The sequence below is a fragment of the Rousettus aegyptiacus genome, unplaced genomic scaffold (genome assembly GCF_014176215.1).
Source record: "Rousettus aegyptiacus isolate mRouAeg1 unplaced genomic scaffold, mRouAeg1.p scaffold_m13_p_10, whole genome shotgun sequence".
NCBI lineage: Eukaryota > Metazoa > Chordata > Mammalia > Chiroptera > Pteropodidae > Rousettus > Rousettus aegyptiacus.
The window spans coordinates 47,305,388-47,332,216 of NW_023416285.1; the positions used below are offsets into that span (position 1 = coordinate 47,305,388).

The following is a 26,829-nucleotide window of genomic DNA, read 5'->3' on the forward strand; positions in this document are numbered from 1 at the left end:
GAAAAATATTATAGCATACTAATGCGTTTCAAAAACCATTTGCACTAAATATTTACTAACATAAAGCATTACAAGTCTATCATACTATTTCCTTTAGAGTAAGAAATAATGTCAGTTCCTTGTCATTAGGCATTTGTCCTCAATTAGATTGTTAGGTCCTTTAGTGCAGACAGACTCACTTGTCTCTGTACCCTACATACCCCCTATTCGTAAGCTTTCACCTACAGCTAAGTTTTATGTATTGTACCCTGACTAGGACTCTAAATATAGAAGCAAATTTTCTCTTCTCACCTTCAAAATAAGATTATTCAGCTAATTGCCCTTGCTTAGATCCCATATTTACCAAACAACCTTTTGCTTATATTTCAACTCTATTATAAAGTTTTCCCAAAGATATCAACAAACATAAATAGCTCATCTTCTTAGTTTTATGTTTAACCATAATTTTCTTAACTAGCATTCTGGATTTTTTATAAACCAGTGTCTTATGAGTTGGGATAACAGAAATGCATTCCCCTAGCCTGATCAAAGCTAAGGACCAGGCAATGCACCTAGAATGCACCAAGGACATGTGCCTTCTCCAGATAACAGATCTCCTTCATCATATCCATACTATCGTATGTTCACTGTATGATAGGTACATAAAATTGCATCAAATACAGTGCTTTATAGTTTTACTGTGTGGCATACAATAAACAGGTAATATGTTAGTTTACATGAAAATATACTGCCCTCCTAATATACTGGTGTATTGAAATGACTTTCTAGAGGTAAGGATCAACTTGAATTGATCCAACCACATATCCATTCATCCTTTCCCCTCATTTGACTATTATCACATATTTTCAAAGCAATTAGCTAGGGTTGGAAGTACAGTCTGTAGTCATAAAAATGAATTAGCTTATGATGCCAGGACCATTACTTTCCAGTTAGTAACATGGTGCTCCTGGTAGCATATGACACCTCTGAGTTATATCCTCCTCTTTGAAAATCAGCGCTGTTGTCTTCCCTCCCTGACTATTCCTTCTCAGTCAGATATGTAGAGACTTCTTTCAGTGACATTTCCTTAAACATGTGTGGTCTCCAGGGTTCTATCCTTGGTTGTGCTCCCTCTCTGCATGTCATCCCTGGGTCTTAACTATTGTTTATGTTAATTGCCACATACACCATAATGACTGGATCTCTAATACTTACTATTAATACTTAATTATCTTATTCATCTAATACTTATCATGAATATGTATCCTACCATTACTTCGAACTCAACAATTTCAAAAGTAATCATCCTTCCTCTTAAAAGGGGCTCCTCACTAGTCCCTCTAAATTGGTGATAAATGCTTCCGTCCACTCATTTCTACAAAGCTGCAGAAATCCAGAAATTATGTTCCCTCTTCCCACCAAATAGTTAGTTTTTAAATTCTCTCGAATCTGTTCCCTCTTCTCTGCCAGTTGCCTATTTCATTCCTTCGTCTCATCGAGCAACGCTTTAGCTGCTACACTTGCCTGTGTCCCTTCAATCCCATATCCCTCAAATTGCTCTGCAGAACCACCAGAATAACTTTTCTGAAGCACTAATCATGTGGCTACCAATTAAAACCTCTCTCCCTTACCCCATACAGGGTGCCCCTCTATGTCTGGATCTTTCCCATCCCATCTTTAGCCCCAGAACTTGATGTCTCCCGTGGGCATTCTTCATTATAGCCACACTGGCACTCTCCCTACTCAAATTCAGGAGCTGAATAGATTTGGATAGTTTTGTGGACTGGTTTTCTGTTTGTTTGTTTTTGAGCTATCTTGCTATCCGATCTCTTAATATTTGATGACAGACACTGAGGAACCTATTAGGTTTGGGTATCCAGGGACGCTCTGCAGTTTTAACACCTCTCTACCTTTTAATACCGTACCTCAGTATAAATGTCCTTCCAGCACTTCCATTCCCACCCGACTTTCCTAGTGGACCTGGCTGTGTTTCAAGCCCCAGCCCATGTCAGAGCCCTTTGGAGGCTCCTGTAAAAGACTTTCCTAGTGGACCTGGCTGTGTTTCAAGCCCCAGACCATGTCAGAGCCCTTTGGAGGCTCCTGTAAAAGACTTTCCTAGTGGACCTGGCTGTGTTTCAAGCCCCAGACCATGTCAGAGCCCTTTGGAGGCTCCTGTAAAAGACTTTCCTAGTGGACCTGGCTGTGTTTCAAGCCCCAGCCCATGTCAGAGCCCTTTGGAGGCTCCTGTAAAAAACACGTATAGTTGGTGTTTCTGATGAATCTAGTGTGAACCTGAATTTAGCACCTGCTGTACCGTATTACAATTAACCGTTTACTTGTCTGTTTTCCCTACTTGACTATGAACTCTTAGATACAGGTCTATTTACCATGTACCTCATGTATCATTCATTTCTACCCCAGCACTATGCTGAATCAGTATCTGTTGAATGAAACAATAAGTGACTACTCTGAGTTCACAGCTAGGGACACATACATATTCAATATATTCCAAATACAATAAAGAAAGTTACATAGAAAAATAAACTCTTTACATCTGGAGATATTTTTAGCTCAGAATTCAGTCACATTTTTTGAGTAAAAAAAAAAAAAATTTATAGGGTACTTTACTACATGCTATATATACTGATCACACATCGGTGAATAAAATAAACAGGGTCTCTGCCTCCAGGAGTTTACGATCTGTGTGGAGACAGAGCAAAAGCAAACACCAACTGCCACTGCTCTGAAAGAACAGCAAGGGTGCAAGCTCCGGGGCAGGGAAGGAGTAAACACACTCTGGACAGCCAGCAACGGCCTTCCCTGAGACGACTAGACAGTGAGAGGGAGCCAGCCATGCAAAGAAAAGGCAGAAAGCTGCTCCAAGTGAAAGCTACAGCATGCGCAAAGGCCAATTCAAGAAAGAGGCCGGCATATGTGAGAGACTGAAAATATGTTCTGCTGTGCTGGAGCATAGAAAGCAAGGGGAATACTGTACAGTATCAGGTGGGAAGGCAAGGGGAAAGGACGAGACTGTGACAGTCCCATTATGGTCATGAGATGGAGTTTGGATTTTGCTCTAAAGTCAGTGTGTGGTGGGAAACTATCACGAGGCTTTGTTTAAAATGGGTGTCATGATTGGATTTACATTTCAAAAAGATAACTGACTGAAAAGAGGGTACGAAGTAGGGAGATCAGGGAAGAGGAAATTATAGTAATTCAAGTTAGAGATCACGGTGGCCTGGATAACTGTGGTGGCAGGGTAAGAAGTGAAAGAATCAGAGACTGTAGAGGAAAACTCTGGATGGATGGGTAGTGCCATTATCACAGAGAGAAAAGAGTAAGTAAAAGAGTAAGTTGAGAAGTAGAGGAGATTATCAGGAATTGGTTTTGGACACAAAGCTTGAGGTATCTGTGAGACATTTAAGTGCAGAAATCTGTGGTTTGAGCACAATGATTAGTTTCTAGCCAGAGAAAATAGATTTGGGAGTCATCACCACGCAGTGGGTCACAAGTCTGCAGGAAATTGCTTAGGAAAAGAGTACAGAAGAGGAAAGGGGGATCTGGTACTGAGCCCTTATGTATCACACATCTAGAAGTCAGCAGACGAAGCTGCACAGCGAACTGAGAAACACCAAAGAGGACCCAAAAGCAGGTGAGTGCAACATTATGGAAGCCTAGAGGGGAAGAGTGTTTCCGGGGGAGGCAGTAGACAGCTGAGCTGGGTGATGCAAGGAATTCCAATGAACTGAGGACAGAACATGGCCGCTCTGGTCAGCTCGTGCAGTTGGCTGGCAACTGAAAGTGAGGAGTGAGCAGGAAATCTAGTGGGGCTGAGGTGTGAGGGGCAGAGAAGACATGGAAAATTCCGGCAGGTTATACTCAAATACAAATATAATCTTCATCCATTATTCATCTGCCAGTTCCTTTAAACCAGCCAAGAACTACATGCTATATCTTTACAAATTTAAAATAAGCTTATCTTAAATCCTAACAGATTAAAACCAAATCAAATGCAGATTCTCCAGTTTGACTTCTCCATAGAGGATACTTATGATATTAAAAACAAAGATTACTTTTAGATTAGCTATGGATTTACTTTCATAAATTTTTATTCAAAAGCAAAAAATGTAATGACAATGACATGCAATCATTTAAGTTACATTTTAACTTATTAACTCCTCAAGCTACTTACCCACCCACAGAAAGCCACAATGTCTGCCCATGGACACCTCCAGGAACATTTCAATATGTGTGTAAAGTGTATTCTGCAAAACGCTATTCCCGTAATGAGAACCAAATTGTGCTATGGGCTCAGTCAACTGAGTTTATGAAATGCTGTACTATATAATGTGCCTCCACGCCTCCTCGCCTGGAAAATGCTCATTATATTAAAGGCGTTGACAAGTCCTAATTGTATGAAACCTAGGATTTTCCAAATTTCCTTCACTACAAAGATTTTATTTACATGTAACACTTATCAACCTTTAAAAACAATTTTGCCAAAAGCAGTTTGGGAAAAGTGCTGCTCTACAACCTCTCTGGGAAAATTTCCATTTCTAGGGCACAGAGTTTTGTTCAAGGTCTTTCCGAACACGTAACAGAGTACAGAGTCCTTCAATTGCCCTTCTTTTTGTTATTCTTATATTTTAATCTCTTATATTTTAACCTTTGCTATTCTTATATTTTAACTGTTTCCTTTACCCAACCGGCCAACATTGCTTTCCAAACACATTTGTCACCTTCTACTTTTCATTCTGTTTGTCCTTTATCAGCCTTTCAAAGTTGTATTAATAGAGCTATACATTTCTTTATTGTAAAGTGCCATACGTATCTATTTTTTAATTGCCAATGTGGATATAAATTTGTGGGGTTTTTTCACTTACCATTTTTAATGCATCTTTACAGGAATCAATATAGTCTATCATTAATTCTGATAGAAACATAATAAATACTGTAAATGTAACATTTAACTATTTACTTATAGAACCTCTAGGTTGTTCTAATTTTTCAGTATTTTAAATAGAACCACAATCATACACTTTTTCCTCGAGGGGCAAAAAATAAAAACTCTTTTTTTTAATATCAATGTTATATTATGTATTTGCTGTTATTCCCTCCTTACGAATAATTAATGCACAACTAATAAACTTAACGCAGTAACAATCTCTGACGAGATCATAACTAAATGCTTTGTGTTCCCTCATGAGGGACTATATGCATTATCATTATGAGGGAGTAGTATAATAATGGCTTCTACTTCATAGGATTGTTGTGAAGGAAGGACTTAAATAGTGCCTGACACATAATAAGCACTCAATAAAGTTAACTATCACCATCATCTCCACGGCAAGGCCAAACTCAGTCATCTTATCCATCTTCCTCTAACCTTCTAGCAACTTCTCTGGACTCAATGGTTGAAGGTGAATCTAAATAAGAAGAGTGGGGAGGGTGCGACGCTATGGCTAATTCAAGAGAAGTTCAGGTCACGATGCTGTACACCTGAAACTAATATAATATTGCATGTCAACTGGAATTGAATTTTTTTTTAATTCGAAAATAAATGAAAATGCAATAATAAAAAAAATAGTTCAAGTCCACTTTAGAACTGGCCAGAAATAAGTAGGCAAACAAACGTATATCCACACACAAGGGTACATTTTGGATCCTGGAAACTATAGCTCTTATTTTTAAATAGCTGGAGTTGAGAGCACAGTATAAGAAACTGAAAAGAACTGCTTTCAAAAAGAGCAAGAAAAGACAACCACAATGATCTACACCATCTTTGTGATTTCCGATTATATCCCTGAAAAGTATGGGCACACGTAGAGAAATTTTCTGTGCAGAAAGATTGTTTTTATTTTTTGTACTCTCTCCCTTCATAAAACTAAAGCAATCAAAAATAGTTATCTAAATTCCTTTTTTCTCCCATAGTCTCACAACCCACCATGACATTATATAAATGTTTCTCTATTTCTCCATCCTTCCACTCCTTTATAAACTGACGTCGAGTCAAGAGCAGCAATAAAGTCTCTCTGTCAGCATACTTAAAACAATTTAAATGTTAAGTACCATTAAACATAATTTAAGTACATGATGTCATCTCTCTCCAGCACCTCCTGGTGAGAAAAGTTAAATTCCAAGCTGCAAATTACAACAATCCTAGATCTCACTTTCTATAGTAACTGCAATCTAGTTCATTGTCCTCTCTTCATTGTAAAACTACAGAAGAACTGAGAAATGGGAATTATACAAAAATAAAAATTATTTCGATATAGTCTATGACTTTTAGTCCTATCCCATGGGCACAAAAGACTGTCAAAATTAGCATTACAAGTTACAAGGTTGGTTCCTCATCTCCATCTACCTGTGTGTGACTTCGCAGCTAAGAGTGCTATCAACTTTTATAACCTATTTCTTTGCCTAAATATATTCCTGAGATTTAAAAAATAAAAAGAGAATTCAGATAGTCTTAGTGTTTGCTCCTGGTTCCAGATTGCTTCTTCCAAGTTGTCAGGGTAAATATTCCACATGTGATTTACTATGAAATTTAAATCAGGATTATTTCATTGCTTAATTTCCCAAAAGTATAGTCCAAATATGTTGCCTTATAATTCAATATAGCCTAAATCCTACTAATCCTTATATATACTGAGATTTGTATTATTAACATACAAATGGCTGTTTTTCAAGTAGGTGGAAGGGGAGTTAGAATATTTAGTGTATTAGGAAAATGTATTTAAAGCATAAATAAATGTCTAGAATGAGCCCAGGATCATACCTATTATGTCTTTTCTCTATTAATTGATTTTGTAAAACACATTTCATATATTGACCAATTTTTTTTTTTTCTTTTTGGCTCTAAGTAGGGCTTCTTTAAACTAAAGTACAATGATATTTTGATGGCTTCTAGTCAGGATATTCTTTATTTCTGTTCTGTCCCTTAAAACTACAAACTAAAAATTTCAGCTTCTTGAGTAATCCTCATGTTTTGAAGTTGTGTTTGATGACTGAAAAAAGCCAAAATCCAATCAGAGCCAAATCCTGAGAATAAGGTAAAGTGACTAAAATAATGCAGATTTGAATAAATTATCAAAAACAGCAATGATGAGTTATGAAGTCTTAAATTCTCTCTTATGTAGCATGTGAACTGTTTCTCAGGGAAATTCCAAGTAAGTATGGGAAAAAAAGCAATGAGATTCACTAAAGTGTCAAGAGAATCAGTACTTCTTTTCACTGCTTTATGTCTCAATATACCTCATATACAGAATTTCAAGACAGTAGTTCAAATTTAACTGAAATAGTGCATCGATTATTCAGTAGTCAGTAAAATAATAAGCATTTAATAAATAAGTGAAATACCAAATTAACCATTTGGTAACAGTCTGCATTAATACTCTGCATAAAGAACATAAAGTACATACTTCCCTTCCTACATCAGGAGAGGAAACTAAATGAAAGCGTTCTTTCGATGACCTGTTCTCGTCTGGAATCACCCATCATTATTAGTGTCTCACTTTCCTCACCTGCGTCTACCTCAGAGCGTTGTAGCGGGGACTGAAGTGAGAACACCGGCAAACTACTCACGGCTGGTATGTCGCAAGTGCTTATTAAAGGGTTGTATTATTGGTTACTGCTAGTGTATTATACCATCATTACATAATTATTTGTGAAGTACCTACTACATACTTCTAACTGAGAAATGAATTCTAGAGGATAATAACTAATATTGTCAAGTGCACAAATGCAGTGCCAACGGTTTTTCACACATTATCTCCTAACTCGCTACTGTTGGGGCTCCCATATTTTTAGGGAAAAAATTGCTCTGTTAGGTTTGCCATAATCTTTCCTCTTCAATTTTATCTACCACATCTTCAAAATGTCCCACTTGCTTTCCATGTTGGATCACTGTCATAACTTCCTATCGCTTCAGACAGCGCTGTTGACCCCCAGTGCTCACTCCTTGGCATTCTCTTCTCTCTGTCCATCTTTTCTTTTGGTGCCTCACTCCTGTTTCATAGCTTCAACTATATCTTGAAAGCAAAAACCAAGAAAGGATTTTTAGAGACGTAGTCCAATTTCTTCTTACACATAAAGGGAACTAGGGAAAATGACTTGCCCAACTTTAAGGCCATATCTCAAAGCCATAGTGACTTCTCTGCTGATGCCACTAGTTTAAAATTCCCATCTGTAAATTCTACAACTACCAACAGAATATCGGCAGCAGCAAACATTCAATATAGCTTAACATCAACCTCTACAAAATACAACTACATTTGTCTTACATTTCTTGTGATCTTTATAAAGCTATGCCTGGAAAGTGTAAAAAAAATGAGTGCCGTATGTTCTATTTCAGAAAACAGTGTTTTGTATAACGATTTTTTTTGATAGTTTTATAAGTTAAGTTCTAGAAATACCTTATGGTTTACCAAAAAATGAAAATACTCAACTTCTCAAAACCCACTGAAGATAAACATCCAAATAACCTCAGTTACCTCATCTATAAAATAAGGACAATGAAACTTAACTGACAGAGATGAACATTAAGTAATATTCACCTTATTTACTAAAAGCTTATTAAATATTAGTATGTGAGATAGAAAGCTTAGATTACTAAAGTAATCTATCTAAAGTAATCGAAAACTAAAACTTGTAGTCAATTTTCATAAATTTATTATAGATTTCTTTTAAATGAACACTTTGTGAGAAAATGAGATCCTAGTTAATGCCACACTATTTCAAATAAATATTGCAAATGATGAATACTTTCATAAAGTATATTTAAAAATTCAACATATTTATAAAATGTTAAAAAAAATATGGGGAGAGGGGCATGTTTGCCTCATACTATTCATGTTATCACTCTTCTAATCAGTTTCCATCTTTTAGAGGGCAGTTCATTTAGTTATAAAACAAGTAGCACATTTTTAATCATATAAGAAGCTTTCAATTTCAAGGAAATTTTGTTTTGATGTTCTTTTCTTTGCTATCAGATTATAGAGAATAAATGGCTTGAAACTGCTATTGTAATTACATGCCTTCTGTTGTCTCACCATTTACTGGGTAAGGAGGGGCTGTGGCTTTAAGACTTTAAAGCCCACTTTGAATTGGTAGCATACTGCCTGCCATCATTTCTCAGCAATTTACCGTGCCAGGCCCAAGGATTAGAGGATTAAGAGAAGGTTTTATCAAAATCTGTACTACTTCTCTGAAGATAGGCCAAGTGGCAAGGCCAAGTATAAGAAGAGAATCATAACGGTTGTGAACAGTATTTCTCAGCCAGATTTAAAATGCTATAAAACTGATGTTTCTAATATGTTACTCATATTATTATAGATTCTAATTTAAAACAGGCCACTTAATACTTATGTTCTGCACAACAGAGTTTATACTCAGACAGAGCTAGATTCCTACTTAAGCAAGTCACTGCCCCTCTCTGAACCTCAGTTTCTACTGTGTGTAGAATTCAATAAATGGTAAACATTATTGTTAACAACCTGGAATAGAAAAATTCTTGATCTTCAAGAATTATATACTAGAATTAAAGAATAAACAACGTAGCTCATCGCAGCTTATAAAATGACCCACCATTTAAACAATCTGTAACAGTTTATGTTCTAACAAATATTTGCTATATACAGTGTGGCCTTCCCCAAACCTAAACTCAATTTAATTTCATATTAGATAACGAGACCCATGAGGTAGGTCTGGGGTTCGAGAGAGTAGGGGAAGTTCACCAAATTGAATTAAAAATAAAATGCAATATGAAAAATCTAAAACTTCAGTGACCCAATTAATATGGCCTATATGTCAACAAAACTCTTCAAATACTTCATGTTTCACAAGTTGTGTTTATGAGAACTAGGGAATCCACACGATAATATAATTCAGAAAGCCACACATCCTAGGTTGGTATACAAACTAACCGTAAAATATGACTTGGGAGAAATGGTGTGTGGGTTTCAGGATGGGATGAATATGCTTTTAATATGATTTTTATGTGAATGCTGACAGTTAATGCTTTAATAGAAATAGAAATGGCACTATTAAAACAGTTTTTGGTAGTAAAAGGCTTCAGAAGTAGGTTCTATATTCAAAGGTTCATTCAGTACTTAAGAGAATACTAGCTCATTATTACTAGAACTTTGTACTACTATAGCTGATAGCAGCTGCAAAACATATTTAACACTAAGATGTTGAAATTCAGTAGTAAGTAGTCAAAATACTATTTACATAGCACTACCAACAACAGCCACAATAGTAACCAACATTGAGGATGTGTACGGTTTGTATAAAACTCCCTCATTTAATCCTTTCAATAATCTCATGAAATAGTTAATATTATAACTCATTTGAGAAAAAGAAACCCTCCAAGAAATTAGGCAACACCCAATATCATGTGAATTAGTGATAGAACCCAAGGCTTTATAATCCAAAGTCAAAGTTTTTTTATGATGTACCACACTACTGATATCAGTTTAGTAATCTGGCATAAAAGGTAAACATAATTCCATGTTAATTACAGTATCAACTTATGGAATAAGGTATTACCTTCACATACAGCACCAAACAGAATCTTGATATAATTATTCGATTTATGCATAAATGAAAAATTATAAATTTTAATTTTGCCCATTAAGTAACATTTAAAAGTAAGAAGACAAAAAGCTAAATTTGATTCATTTTAAGACATGGTCTACCAAAATGTTATCTTCAGCTAATCTGCTAAAAGTCTGAAAGTAATATCATAAGCTAAGGCAGCAAACAAAACAGACGCATCTATGTGGACAAACTGAGGTACGTAGGCCAGATGATGGTACTAGATTTGGAGTACATACAGCTATCAAAGAGACAAAAGAAAAAGGTATTTTGTACTTTTAAATGTTACGAGGAATGAGAGCTAGGGTTAGAGGGATAAGAACTGCCATTCCCCTGAGGCCTTTTTTTTTTTCTTTTTAAAGCTAGAATACAATATAGCACCTCTAAATTTCACAAGAAAAATTATGTTTAACATAGAATTATGTACCCAGCCAAATTATCAATCAAGTGTCAGTTTGGAGGGGGGAGTTATTTTTAGGCAGCAAAGTTTAAAACTTTTCCTCCCATGTATACTTTCTCAAGAACTACTAGAAGACTTGCTCTACTAATAAACCAGGAAATAGGAAAGAGAGGAGATACAGGATTTCCCAGGAAGACTGAAAGGTAAAAGAAAATACTAAGTTACGTGTGTGGCAGGCACAGAAAGCAACCAATTTAGACTGCAGAGCTCCATGAGAGATGTAACCAAGAAAAAATGAAAATGATAGCCACCTTTAAATGGGAGGGAATTTATACTTCTAAATAGAGATGAATCAGTGACAGGGTATATAAAAAACTAAGGAGACAAACAGTCACTTTAATAAACAGAATTATAACCAACTTAAGGAAAAATAAAACCTTATAGAAGGCCAATGTAATCATGGTATGCTAAACCTCAATGGTGAAAAATATTTACATGCCCCAAAAATGTACACATTGAACACTGACAACCAACAATTGTGTTAAAACTGTACTGGAAAGATAGAGGAAGGACACTTGTGCATGGTTGAGTGTGTGTGTGAGAGGACTAACTGTAACTAATCTAAATCCTCATTTTCTATAAAAGGAAGCCCACAGATATTATATAAAAGTGAGGGGGGGGGGACAGAATAAGCATATGTTAAAATGCCACAAGTGAAAAACTACCTACAGAGAATTTGAACAGGGATAGGAGACAGGGAGGCAAGAGGCAAAGAAGTGTTTTTGTTTGTTTTTTCATTACAAACCATGTTAAATACAATTTTTTAAAGTGCATACATATATTATTTTAGTTTTTTAAACTTAGTTTAAACATGATTTTGTAAAATTGTGATAGAAAAAAACAAAGTAAAAACTAATCCATTACAATTTCAAAGTTGTAACAGAACTTTTTTTCTCTTGAAATAAAAAGCACAATTCCTAATAAAACCAGTGAGTGTATAAGAAACATTAGATTCAGGACAGTGGGCCTTCTTCTAAAATGTACTTTACCAGTAGGCTTAAAACTTGCTAAATTCTATAGCATTTTTTCTGCCTCACGACTGAATTCTTTTATTCTCAAATAGCATTCTCTACATGGTTCACTTAAAATTATGTTCAGTAATTGTCGGCTCTCAGATTCAAGATGGTTTACTTCATCTACATATTGCTGTTTTGTACACACACACACACACGCGTGCTCTCTCTCATGTGTGCTCTCTCTCACGTGTGCTCTCTCTCTCTTTTCCTCTCTACCTCCCCTCCCCCTTAGGTTTCTCGCCTTTCTTCTGTTCTAGTTCAACAAATATCCAGGTCCTCACAATGCTAGGTGGAGTACATTTTCATTAAAGAGAATTTTTTTTCCTTTGAATTTCTTCCTAAAGCTTATGAAATTAATTTGTTTCACTAAATCATTTTACTATGCTCCCAAATACTTTATTTTTACTGAAAAATTATATACAACAAAGTATTTCTAAGCTTGACAATGAATAGCTCAGTGGTTATTTTAAGATTTTGTAAGTTTAATTATATATTTTAGATCTGATAAATATAAATTAACAATGCTATTATAATCGAGTGGTCACCTTTTCTTCCTCTCTGGAGGCACATCTCTCTTGTGACCATTCCCTCCCTTATTCTAGTTTTTGAACTATTTTTCATCACCAAGCTATTCCAATGTTCATATTCACACTAAATCTAAAAATATATTTTGAAGGGGCAGCATTTACATGAAAGGGCATTTTTTAAGGTCAATGTCCTAACACTAAGGAGTATGAATTTTTAGGTAGTCATATAATTTTTTCATATATCCAATGATTATTATTAGACAATTACTGGGTTGACTACTGCGAAGGACCCAACACAGACAATTCAATAAGCTTAAAATCTAATAGAGAAGTTAAATACCCATAGTAAAAAGAGAAACAAAACAGCAGCAGCAGCAAGCAAGCTCAAATCTGTGAGCACATTTCTAACTATAAATATCCTAGGTCAACCTCAAAATAAGGGTGTCTAGAGAAAAGGCAAACATTGAGGCTTACCCTAATTCCTGATTCTACTATTCATTACCCCAGCATTCTTTCAGAACTATTAAAGAACAGAGAAGTTGCATAGGTATGTGCAAACCTAAAAAGTATTACGCAACTCTTTTTAGAGTATGAAAAAAGCTAGTACTGATAAATCAATATCTGAAGTCACTACATTTTGAGAGCTTATAAAGACCATTGAGATACCATTAAAACAAAGCAGTAACATTTCTATAACCTATCGGGGGTGTGAAGGAGCACATCCATGCAGATTAAGTAAACAGACACAGTAAACTGTCTTTCCCAGTGGATGATGTCATGCCATTCAAGAAAAAGATAATCTGAAGGAAAAAAGAAGAAAATAGCAAAAACACAGACTCTTCAATAAGTGGCAAAGAGTAAACCATGGAATTTAAAAGTATGTAGAAACACTCTTTACTACTGTTCTACATATTCTGAATAACAAAATCTCAATGTTGAAAAGATGTACCATTGCCTCCATGTGTTAATTAGAAATCCTGAACACCTATTTCTTATTTTGGTTTTATATGTGTAAGTTTGTTTTCTTGTTCTCTGTCTCTGTCTCTCTCTGTCTTGCTCCATCTCTGTCTTCCTCTGTCTGTCTCTGTCTCTGTCTGTCTCACTCCTCCTTACATCCCTCCCCCTGTGCTTTAAATGGTACTGATGATGAGTTACATACATAACTTGCCTGAGTGAATAAAAGGAACAGCAGAACCAAAGAACATGGATGACAGTTACCATAAATATATTAAACAAAATCTTTACCTTCGAACAAAGCATTATTTCTTCCAATATATTTTACTTTTCTAAGATTAAACTTTTTCCATTATAAACATGCACATACACAAATCCATTTATGCCGAAGTGGGATCCTACTTCATCCTAGTAACTTCAACACCATTAACTGGGTAATTACTTTGAAAATACTACTACAAATATTTTTAAATGGTGAATAACAATATTGAAAGTCTGGTCTGGAATCAAAGCAAGAATATAAGAATAAAAGAGCGGGTGATTTGTCACAACATTATTGTGACAAATACAAAATTATTAATGTTTTTTAAAATGCAACTATAAGAGAGCATTATAAACTAGGTAATATAGAATTTTTAAGCAAAAGCTAAGCATGAAAGTATCTTTTAATGTATTTTAAATATATAAATGGGAGGGATATTTTCATGCATGGATTTTTTCAACGGTATCCAATAATAAAAGTGAAAAGAAACAGTTATGGTTCTATTACATAAATTAGCATGTTTCTATTTTGGCAATAGGCACAACTGAATAACCCAACAGAAAGAACAACATTAGGAAGATTAAGATGGCTAAAGGTTAAAATATTTTTTTCTATTTTCTGTAACTAACACCTGATTGTTAGTTTGGTTTTATATGAATAAGGTTTTTCTTGATCTTGTTCTTGTGTATAATTTTTAATGACAGTGATGATGTTACATATGTAACTTGCCTGAGTGAGAAATGAAAGGAACAGAACCAAAAGGATCTTCTGGAGGATGGTTATGTGGAGCAGAAAGTGGGTCTACATTCTTATCTGAGGATGCTCTCTCCTCGAGCCTGTCTGCAAAAATAAGATGAAACAAAACAAAAAATAAAATAAAAACAAAATGAACTTTAATTTTTTAAGTGGTTTACAGTATAAATAAAAGTGTAAATTAAACAAAAGATCAACCATTTGAAAAATATTAGATTCAGAGTTCATTTTTATAAGTATCAGGGTATAGTCCTGAGTTTAAGATATATTTGTTGTTGCAAAGGCAAGCTTAAAAATATAACCTCAGGGCTAGATTTCATTAAAAACGATTAATTAATAATTTGCTTTAGTTTAATTAAATACCAGTTGTCTTCAACTTGTAACATATTGGACCTGAACTTAAAAACAGCTTACTAAACAGAGACATATTTGGCAACTTTCTCCATAAATACTTATGGGGAAAATATTGCAAATGGTCTCTCATTCATAAAATAAGTAAATCCTACTTCTCAAAAGCAATAAAAATATTCACCACATTTTACTTTATCGTTCATTTCTCATTATTTGTAATTATTAAACCACTTGCACACACAGAGATACAAAGATATCTTTCTACTAAATTAAACATCTTAATGACAGTTTATTTATTTATCCAACTGTTTGAGCAACTATATTGTTTAGACATAGACACTATTCTAGGCATGGGCAGGCAATATCAAACAAAACAAAGATTCTTGCCCTCATGGAGTTTATATGTTGGCATCGAAAAATAAATAATAAGCAATGAACAAATGTGAAAAATATATGCAGTATGTTAAAAACAAATAAAGCTATAGAGAAAAATGTAGCAGGGTAAGAAGAATTAAGGGATATTCTGATTGGATGGTTCTGGGATGGGTCCTGAGCTTGTGCACTTCAACAAGTTCCCAGGTGATGTGATAGTACAGGTCCGGGGGCATACTTTTGAGAAGGCAAAACCCTAGAGTCTACAATATCCTGAAGATACTTAATTACTGCTAAGGACAACTAATTCCTTAAATGCCTTTATGATACTGGATATAATTATCAGCTTTTATGGCTAAAATTAACTGCAAATTCCACATGAAACTTAAGGTTGTTTAAATTTTTACTTAAAAGTTTGTTGAAGCACTAATAAATATTTTGTTAAGGAAACACATCTGATGATTTACGCACAAACAAAACAAGGACTACTTTTCAAATCCAAAACTGCAATGGATAACAATGAAAATTTATTTTAGGTGTTCTTTTTCAAGATATTAACAGTATATTTAATTCAGGAAATCAGTAACAAATGTTGATTGCACCATGAAAAAAGTTTTTTATATATTTTGTTGTCCAATGCCTATTAAAGACAAGTTAGTCTCAACATCGTTATGAAAAAAATAAGGTTGAAGAATATATAACCAAGGGTTTTTACTTTATTGTGGTGGGAAGCCATAATCAAACTTTAAGGAGAGGCCTAAGAATCACTGAGTCACAGGTGGTTGCCAATGTCATCAGGCCAGGATTTCTGTATAAGACATAGTTACCCGGGCCCTACCGCAGACCTAATGAATCAGATTATCTGGGTAGGGGCTTGGAAATCCACATTTTAACATATTCTCCAGGTTTATAAACTACTACATCAATGGTTTCCTTGAATCCTCATGTACTGTTGTATTATCTCCATCAATCTATGTTGGATAAATTCACAGTAAATGCATAAATAGCACCATGTATTTATGACAAAAGTGATCATGACCACTTTTGATCAAGCATGATCATGCGGGAGTAAATTAATTATTTTTTATATGGGGGTTCCAATAATTAAAAATATGGAGACACTGTTCTATACAGTGTCCGCTTATGACAATAATTGGGATAAAGTCACTATAAAATTAATCATGTTCTCACTGTTCTACAAAACAAAGAATCCGTTTTTCCATGGAGGATTTTTTTTAAAATCAGATTTCCAAAGTTCACAAGATAATCTGGGTCCCAGGGCACAAAATACAAAATAAATACATATATTACTACTTTAAGTTTTCGATTACTCATAAACAAAAACTAATGAAATAGTATGTAAGTTACTTTTCAAATACATAGTCACCCCTAAAATGTATTTAAGTTCCATTTTCAAATAACTGGTTTCCTTTGCATTAGAGGAAAATTTGAGTTTGATTTGTCCAATATAAGCTTACCTCTTCCCGCCTCCCCAAAAGAACTCTATTGATGAATAAAGACAGTATCTTTTCAAGAATTTTAATTGATACAGATGGCAAAAGTACAGTACTTAAAAATCCTAAAATCAAAGTATATTCCATAATATCAGGAAAAAATTACTCTAAAAATATTAATTCAGCAGCTTATATGAATAATGGCTTAAACAGCCAATAAATAAGGTTTAAAAGTATAGATTTCATCTGATACTTTCAAAACTGTTATTCTACACTGATGAAACAGTAACAGGTCTGTATTAGCTTAAAATGGTGAGACTTAATGTTTTACCAACTATATATACAGATGCTTATATCTATTTAAATAATAAATCCTCCATCAACAAGAAAATACTATTCCATTCCATTAAGTATTATTTTTCATTAACATGTAAAACTATTCAAACAAATGCAAGTTCATATTTTTCCCAAAGCAAATACCTGCATTCTAATTAGTTTAATATATCGAATATATGACAATTAGATTTCTAAAGTTTACATACTAATAGGGATGCTTTGGTACAATAGACAATGAAAGATACACACTTAAACTTTTAAAAATGTGACCAGCTTTATTAATAATGCTTAATTTTGATTTAATGTTTTGGTCTTAAATAGAACAAGTGAAAAAATTCTGACTCATAAATAATATTCAGTTACACTGACAGCAAAAGGAAGAAGAATTTGGATTATTTAATATGTTAAATCCCTTTGCCAACTGGTATACGAAATTAATTGTTTTCTTAAAGATAACTAAAAATCAGTTTTTGTTACCAATTACTACTATATTGGAATTTCAGTATCTCAAAATATGTGATTTTAAAATTACCCTCTGGATAATACACACAAGTGAAGTATTTCCTCGACACCATAGCCTTTTTCTTTTTCTCTTAATAAATAACCATGTATTATTTAAAAAATAAAACCTGTAATAGGAATATATTATTCTGAACAATGATTACATGGGCAATGGCTATATTTTTAAGGGCCACACATAAAAGTATTCATTGTCTCACTGGAAAGCATCTCATAAACCAAATATAAATTATTTTAGAAAAGACTTTGAAAACTGTTGATAAACAGCTGCCCTGAGAAAAAAGGGTGAATTTGGTATTTCAAATGCATCGATACTTTATTATTTTGGGAACACTGTTAGGGACAGAGGAACCAACCAGCAATGACCCACAATTAATTTTCATTACACTATTAATTGTCTAATGCAACTCTTAAGATTCTGGAAGAGGTCTTTTGCCCATCAGTGTAATTTAAACCCGACCTAGAAACCAGATCAAGTATTAGATACCTTACTGCTTGTGGGTGAAATAGAGTTGACTATTACAGATAAGTAAAACTTTGTGAGGAAGACATTATTGATTTCTTTATAAACTTTATTAAAGATATTTCACCTCTCTTGAACTCCATTATTATGACTATCAATTATTAAGAGAAAAACATATCTTTCCATCCTTGCTGTTTCCTGTCGCTTCTGCTGTTGATGTATTTGCTAAAAAGCCCCTTCTAATTTTTTTTTTAATTGCCAGCTAAGAAATCCGATAGTTCAAATTTTTCAATGCTGATTAAACGGCAATAACCCATAAGCCAGAGCCTAAAGACTTACACAGAAGGTGAGAAAAGAAAAAGTAGCATTTTATTAAGTGCCCAAGCTCTTTAAAGACACTATTTCATCTAATTTTCTTACAACCCCATGAGGTAAGCATCATTATAGTAGTTTTTTTAATGAAGAAGTGAGACAGCCATTAAGTGACTTTACTGAGATTAGGACCTAGTTAAAAGGCATTGTCAGGGATCAGAATTCATTCATCTTTGCTGGCGCTATCTGCCAATTTAAGTGCATCAGCTTGTGACAGTGATTGTGATAGCTCAGAGATCATCTAGGCAGTTTTCCAAATGGATGAGTTGCTGCAAGTCTGACCTTCAGATAAAGTTCCTCCTGCACTTTCATTTGGAATTTAACATCTTTCCATAATTAATACCGCAATGAAGTCTGAATCTCTTTGTCATACATATGTGTGCACAAGTACATACACATGTTACATATGCTATCTGACCTTGAAGTTTAAAAGTAAATAGTTAAGAATTTTACATGTTAAACCAAATTTTTATGAAGTTATGTATACAGGGATATTTACATGCATTCTTGCGTATGTGAGGTAAATAAAATTTTGTGTCATTACAAATTCTAGGGAGCTTAGAATAACACATTTTTATAAGGTCAAAATAATGTGAACACTTTACCCATTCCATAAATTGATTTTTTTAAGGGAATTTTTTACCCAAGTGGTAGAAAACACCGATTTAGAAAACTTTTGGTTACTATCATAGTCAGAATACCATGAATATTTTAATTTTACTGTTTGTTTTAAAAATAATCCTATAAATTATAATGATCTGGTTACCCCTGTCTCTCTGCCATCTCCCCTAAAAGGATGCTTCATTTCCTTTTTTAAAACCTTGCTTTTCTGGCCAATCAACATAAATCATAGGAAAAATATCGAACAAAATAGTTGTTGTTTAAAAAAAGAATTTTAATAAAAAGATGTAAGATTGGTTTTACCAAAGTTAACAGACTTTTATTAAAGGCTCAGAACTCATTTTTATATCTGCATTTAATCATCAACTTAATTTTTCATAATCATATAACCAATATGTAAAGTACAAATTTAAATCCCAAAAAACTATTCACATTAATGTAGGGCATTTAAAACTTTACAAAAAATATATACCAATTTGGAACAAAGCATTTCATCTCATAAATGTTCTTATAAGGCCAGTTACCTAAAATAAAATAGAAACTAGGAACTATAACTAGGGACCATTAAGACCTTCTTTTCACATGTAAAAATGGGAAAACACACTTGAATGTACGTGCATGTATACACATGCACACTGGCATGCGTGCACGCACACACACACACACACGGCTTTAGAAATCTGAAAATTATCTACATATTTCAGAAGCTTTTTCCTCCTACTTGGCAACCTCCTCAAAACACTCCGCACATCCCTTTTCCAAAAAAGAACTTTTCTAAAATATGTATGGTGAGGCTTGACATATTAAGTAGTTGAAGAAAAGTAAAAACATTGAGATATCTGATTTAAAGTGGAAAAGAATTTATTTAACTTTTGCCATATCAGGACAACAAAGCAGCCCTTTCGTGTCACCACTCAGTAAAGGGGCATCACAAAACATTAACATAATGTAGCAGCCCATATTTCCTTTCAGGCACTTTCAAAGGGCATCTCAGACCCACAGTATCTTCTATTGAGTGTACAAGAAAACAGCTGCAAAATGACTAGTAAGGCAAGATACTAATGTCTCCCTTTTTATTTGAACATTAATCTTCCAAGTTATGGAAATATTCTGAATTTAACATTCAAAGATATGCAGTATTTAAGTGTTAGGAATCAGCATATTATCAGCAATCTTGGGTTTAATTACTACTATCAAGCAATTGAGTTCTTTTGCACACAACATAGTTTGATAGCACATGTAAAAGAAGATGGCCTGATTTTGCCCTTGAATTCACAAAAAGAATTTACTTTTTACCCCCTTAAAACAGTCTTTGGCCTTGCTGAATAATCATAGAGCTGTTATTTTACTGGGAAGCAAAATAAGCCTTCAAGTGTCCCTTACTTGATCTTAGAAGGTCAAATTCTCTGTCCAACAGTTCTTCTTCTGTTAACTTGGAGAAATTATCCTCTCCAAAAGGATTCCACCCTGACATATCAGGTGGGTTACTGATGTTCTTCTGATGTGTAATATTTGCAACTGCCTCTTTATCAGCAACTGACCTATAGTAATAATTAAAAGAGGAAAAAGAAGCAAAAAACATTAAAATTAAATTTTTCGAATGCCCTAGTTCATATTTTATAAATGCTTAGAGAAGCAGATCATTGTATTGTGATGAAGATGGCAGATAAAAACAGGGATTGAAAGGAAGACTACCTGGGATCTGAATAGTCTCTGTAAAGTCACTAGCTGTGTATACTTGGGCAAATACCTTAACCTCACTATGTTTCAGCCTCCTTATCTGTAAAACTGGAGTGACAGTATCTATACCTCATAAGATTACTGGGAAGATTAAATGATTTAATACACATAAAGTACAGAGAACAGTGTCTGGTAAAAAAAAATAGTAAGCACTCAATAAATATTAACTATTATTATCATTGTAAATAAGTCTTAAAGTAAAAATCAGTTGCATATCAAATTCCTAAAGAAGTATCTCAATTTTGCAAGCCTTGACTCATCCCCTTAAATTTACCTTCCCCATTGGGAGCTAACTGCTACTGCCACCACACAGGTCTTTAAAGAGAAGAGAGGGCAAAAATTGCCCATTTAACCCTTTAATCCAAGCCCCCTCAAGGTAGCTGAGCCTAGGATGGAATGTTTAAAGACTTATTGAAAGTTAGAGAAGAATAAACAGTAATTACTGAATAAGAAGATAGTCTTTTTTAGTAATCACAGCTTAGGTATCTTAATAATAAATATAATTCAGATTAGAACTCACTCTGGGAATGCATCAACTGCCAAAATCTAAGCCTGACTCCTGACAGAATTCCATCTCTAATTCCAAATCTATCTTCTAGGACTTTCAAAACTAAGAAAAATGGGCATTACCCCTCCTGCCTGTCATGATCCCTTATAGAAATTGCTAATTCCCTATCTGACTTGTCCTACACTTGTTCCTGGGATGAATTAATGGATTCTTCTTGGTAGACTGTAACTCGATTGGAAGGGGCGGGTAGGGAGGGATGCCTTAACCTACAGTTTAAACAGGTGTTAAAATATACCTACAAGTTCTCTGATATCCTACCCTTCAAAGAGTAGAACCAAATTCCCTGCCCTTGAATATGGGGCTAGATCTAGTGACTTGATTCTAACAAATGAAATAGGACAGAAGTGCCAATGTCATAATAGTAGTCATAAAAGGCATCACAGATTCTTTCTTGCTCTTTTTTTTTTGGACCATTCATTCTGAGAGAAACCAGAATAAACGATTCCCTGTTCGAAACAGTATTTGGTTTTGCCAAAGAGAATAGACTATACTCAAGTGGCCCTTCAAAGAGATTTATGTAGCAGAGAATTGAAGCCTCCTTCTCCTGCCCAAAGCCATGAATAAGCCATCTTATAAAGAAATCTCCAGCACCAGCCAAGCCTTCAGCAGACTGCAACTGCAGCCAGTATCTCAACTGTAACCTCATGAGAGACCCTTCCCTGGACATAACTGTACAACTAAGCCACTCTTAAATTTCTGAGCCAAAGAAAATATGTAAGATAATGTTTATCATTGTTTTAGGGCAACTTATTATGCAACAACAAATAACTAATACAACAGGGTGACTTGTATCATAAGAAGATCATGTGTATTTATATTTATTATTTAAATACAACATGGTATACTCTCTAATATTCATACTAAAGATATACTAACAGTATAGGGTAGAAATTTGAGAAGACTGAGTGGAAAATAAAAGGAAATAATCGTGCTAACCAAGACAGTGACCCTTTCCCTTTCCTTCTAAGAATTACTTGCTTTCTCATCTTCTACTCAAATGTCCTTCATACGTTTAGAGTCAAACATTTAACTCCAATTTTTACCTTCCACTGACTTTAGTCATAAGCTGAAATATTTGCTTACAAGTCATCTTTTAAATTTCGTAAAAATTTAACATATAATTCTTTGTATAAAGGTTGATATTAAATAGGAATAATAACAGCAAAGCAGCACCAAGGCACCAAGTGAGGCTAAAGCAATGTTCCTGTGGGAAGTTCTGTGTTCCTAAGATCTATGTGCCCAGTATATAATTGTTTCTACCCATCTAACCATCACCCCTTTCCTGCTCCATCTTCCCATTTGCCTCAATACACAGTGTCACAGGAGTGAGTGGCATAAAAGAAGTCTTATACACTTCCAAAGATACCCGACCCAATATTTCCCAAACTAGGGTATGCAATATATATTTTATGATACTTTAATTTTAAAATTGCAGAGAAATTAGAAAAAAATATTTAACATATCACATAGTGTGAGTTCATGAACAGTATAGTAAAGATGATATTTAAGTAGACAATGCTATGATAATTCACATGAGTTAGTGGTATCAGCACCTCATGTGAATTATCATAGCATGTGCTTATGTATGCCTCCAATCTTTAGATATTCATCTTCCTCTACAACTAATCAGATGTTTAGGAAGTACATATGCTATGAAGCTCTAACATGAATTCTCTTACATAGGGTTTCCGATTCATGACTGGCCAGTGACACAACTTTACTCCCACAGGTTGGTAATCCTTTAAAATGCAAAGTATAACAAAAGTCTATATGCTGTATCAGAGATGACAGTTTAATATTTTTGCATTTTCCAACCACGTACACTAGATCAGATCATTATTTTCAACACTAGTTAACATCAACATTAAAAAAAATTAATCACCTAATTAATACAACAGTGTCATCAGTATCTTAATATCAAGCAGAATATTCTATTTTTAATGAAGAATAAAACTATTCCATTCTTATCCCTAGGGAACTTATTTTCAGGTATGTCCTTTCTGTAAATTTATTAAATTGCTACTGGTAGTTCATAAAGTATATTTTAGTGGCTTTAATTTGTTTGTAATATGTAATCTTATTTAACTTTATTATTTACAATAATACTATTGATTTATTAAAGAAAAAAGTGCGATGTAGGATAATAAAAAAATTACAACTAGAGTAGGCAGATGATGAAGATGTTTGGCAAATACTGATCTGGGTCTTTAAACCAGCCTTGCTCTCCACTTAGACATACTTGTCCTAATTCATGTACCTCAATTTTTGATTAAGAAAGCACTTAAATAAATCAGTTGTTTTCCTCCTTCCTCCCTCCCTACCCATCTATCTCTTTCTCCCTCTCTCCCTCTCTCTCCCTCCACCCCTCACATATACACAGAGGTTGAGAGGGATATATAGCAAACTTTATACTTTAACCCTTTCCTCACATGCTCAGTAAACAAGTATGCTGCTGCTGTTGCTGTTTCCCATGCTGAACTCCCAGCCAGAGCCTGCAGACACCTTTCCCCAGCTAATGTTTCACACTATGAAACAGTATTGTACGAGAACTTCTTTGGTGTTCCAGTCACCAAATCTCTAACAGCTACCTCCTCCTACATATCTAAACATATTACGAAGTATTCATAATGGTCAACAGATTCTTAATTACAAAATCCTGAAACAGTCCCCATATCAAATCTGTATCACCATTCTTTATTATAATATAACACTTTCAATATGAATTAGCCATGAAAAAACTCTACTAATCAACATATCTGAATAATCCAAATACACTGTTTCCTAACTAACTATGTTATGGTAACAATAAGCTCCTTGTATCATATCATCTCAAAAAAGAACAAAATTATGCATTAAAAAGATTGTTACCTGTTTAAATTTAACCAAATTAGATGTTTTTTATGAGTAAATGTTATCAATTAAAAATAACATCTAAGTTGAAAAAATTAACTTGTCTGAAAGGAGTATTTTTTTAAACTACTAAAGTAGCTTGTTAGGATTTTGTTTCTACTTAAATTACAAATGTCTTAACATATAAGCCCATAATTCTCTTAACCTTAAATGCTGCTGGATGCTGCTAAGTCTTATCTGCAAATAGCAGTTAGCAGAATTAGCTAACAGAAACACAAAGAAGGATGGCAAAGCACAGGGGCCAGAGAGGACTCATAAGAGAAAAGGGGGAGGTCTACAGAAAGATGGACTCTACATTATTCGGAAACCATTTAGTGACTCCACTCTGCTATTACACCTACATCTAAAATAATTTCCTTTGCATTCACTGGAAAAATACTTGCCTATTGGCACTATAAGAGGAGTCCATTACGGTTCCAACCTGAGCCGGAAGTGATGAAGTGTAGGAAACCAAGGCTGGTGAGAACTCTTGAGGGGAGGTAAGGTATTTGGACGGTGCCTGTTGTGGAGACTGCTGATGTTGAGCTAGCATTTGCTGCTGTAAGAAAGCCTGCTGATACTGCTGCATCTGTAACAAGAAATGCTGTTATAAAAAACAATGCTTGAAGTCACTAAGGCACTGTCAGCCTTACATCCATTGACTACGTTCCTTCCTTTCACACTGGCAACAAAATCAGAAATTTGAAAAATAATTTATATTTGAAGGGGCAGCTTCCTACTAGAAAACTATAGCAAGATGAAATAAATCTATTTAAGAAGGCTAGGCTCACTTGGCAGGACTCAAAAATCCTCCTTTAAACATATTAATAAAAAAACATTAGAGTAGTAAGTCTCTAGTATGGTGGTTACTGTAAAAGAGGTCAAACTATTCTCTGAAGCAAACGCAATTTTCCTTTGAGTTTATTTTTTCTTTACCTGACATTTGCTAAGTGAAAGGGACGTATGATGAAAGATCATGGGTAATAGATCATTTCCCTTGTATTATGAGATAAGAGAAAAATACTATCCGTCAGTTACAAAGTACCAAATTGCAGTGCTATAGTTCAGCCCAATTTAAACCTGCTTGAGAGTACATGACTGGCTTTGATAAAAGTGTAATTAATTCACTTGGATTGACTGAATTATTAAATTCTAAATAATGCCATTCAAATTGTGAATTCCAATAGTATATTCAGAGAGAAATCTCTAGAAATTACATAACACTTACCATTGTAGGATACTGTGATGCAGAAGGCTGTGGCTGATATACTGAATGCATTAAAAACTGTTGTTGAAGTATTTGTTGCTGCTGCATTGCATGTTGATACTACAATGAGAAAGATAATTTAATCAATAATACTCACGCCTTTTTTTGTGCTAGTCTTTTTTTTAAGTATTGATCTTACTGTAACAATAATTTGGGTACTCAGTAGTCCAAGTACCAATGTATTAGTCAGTAAGCAATTATTTGTCAGTAAATGGCTATACTTTACATGCGCTTATTGTAAATGGTTTCAGAATTATCAGTGAAACATAACAGATTCAACTAAAATCATTTCCAAAACAGTTCAAGAATGTTGGGGGGAAAGCCTAAACCTAAACACATTTGCCAGCTGATGAAGACCCTGAACTAACTTGTGTCCTGGCCTCGTTACAGTAAATTCCCATTCTCCTCTACCTCCCCTTCGATAATATTTTCTAGTCATACAATGGCACCACCTACTTAGCTACCCGCCAGTCTGGATCTATCAGTCAAGAAAAGGAGGGAGATACCCATGAGACACCCATGAGAAGTGTCATGAATGTTAACTGGCTTAAAAATACTTCAGGAAATGATGAAAGGATGATAGTGGCAGTCATTACATTAAAAATAGTTTAGTGAAACTAGAAATTTGCAGGTTGTGGTACGGCAAAGGACAGAACAGAACTTACGGTCATTCTTTCTATGTCCCTCCTAACTCTATCACCCTCTACCATACATATACACATCAACCCAGGCAAAAAAAAAAAACACACACTATGACAATATTACTTCTGAAAGCTTAATATCACCTTTCCAAAAACAACGTAATTAGTCTATGTATCTGAACTCAAAATATAAACTAAAAAAAGATGATATTCATCATAAATTGCAGGGCATATTCATAATACCAAATGATTTGCTTCATAAAGTCATGATGCAACCTATTTCAACAGTGTTCTTAAGTACCTCACAGAATGCAAATAAAATACATATTCTTTGACAATCAGAAAACTGAGCAAAATGTTCACTTGGATCTAGAATTCAAGGTACCTAGGTACAAAAGAGAATTCACTGATATTCAAAATCTGCATGAATTTTCCCACACTACTTCCCTATCTAAAGTAACAAAAGAATTACCTGCTGCATATAAACATCCTGATGCTGCTGTTGCTGCTGGTGAGGATGGCGATGCTGTAAATGAAGTTGCTGCAATCTCCAGTCTCCTTGCTGTAGCTGCTGAAGAACTCTGTGCTGCTGTGGAGGCTGATGAGGAGGCCCCTGGCCTAACAAAATCTCAGAGCCATTTCCAGGTCTAAGTGCTCCTAAAAGAGGTTTCCAAAAACTTCTATTAACA

The 26,829-nt window shown here is 34.4% G+C and overlaps 1 protein-coding gene across 2 annotated transcripts in view; it reads right to left on the reverse strand.

Moving 5' to 3' along the window:
- The window catches only part of BMP2K (BMP2 inducible kinase), a 112,591-nt gene that overhangs the window by 5,755 nt on the left and 80,007 nt on the right, over window positions 1–26,829 (reverse strand). Inside the window, exons 11-15 of one of the 2 annotated variants that reach the window (XM_016154422.2) lie at window positions 26,613–26,797; window positions 25,461–25,559; window positions 24,637–24,821; window positions 20,419–20,576; window positions 14,524–14,634 (exon numbers count right to left, since the gene is read on the reverse strand). In XM_016154422.2, the coding sequence (XP_016009908.2) occupies window positions 14,524–14,634; window positions 20,419–20,576; window positions 24,637–24,821; window positions 25,461–25,559; window positions 26,613–26,797 (738 nt within the window). The remainder of the gene's footprint in view (window positions 1–14,523; window positions 14,635–20,418; window positions 20,577–24,636; window positions 24,822–25,460; window positions 25,560–26,612; window positions 26,798–26,829) is intronic. The other variant, XM_016154424.2, reaches the window with a different exon arrangement.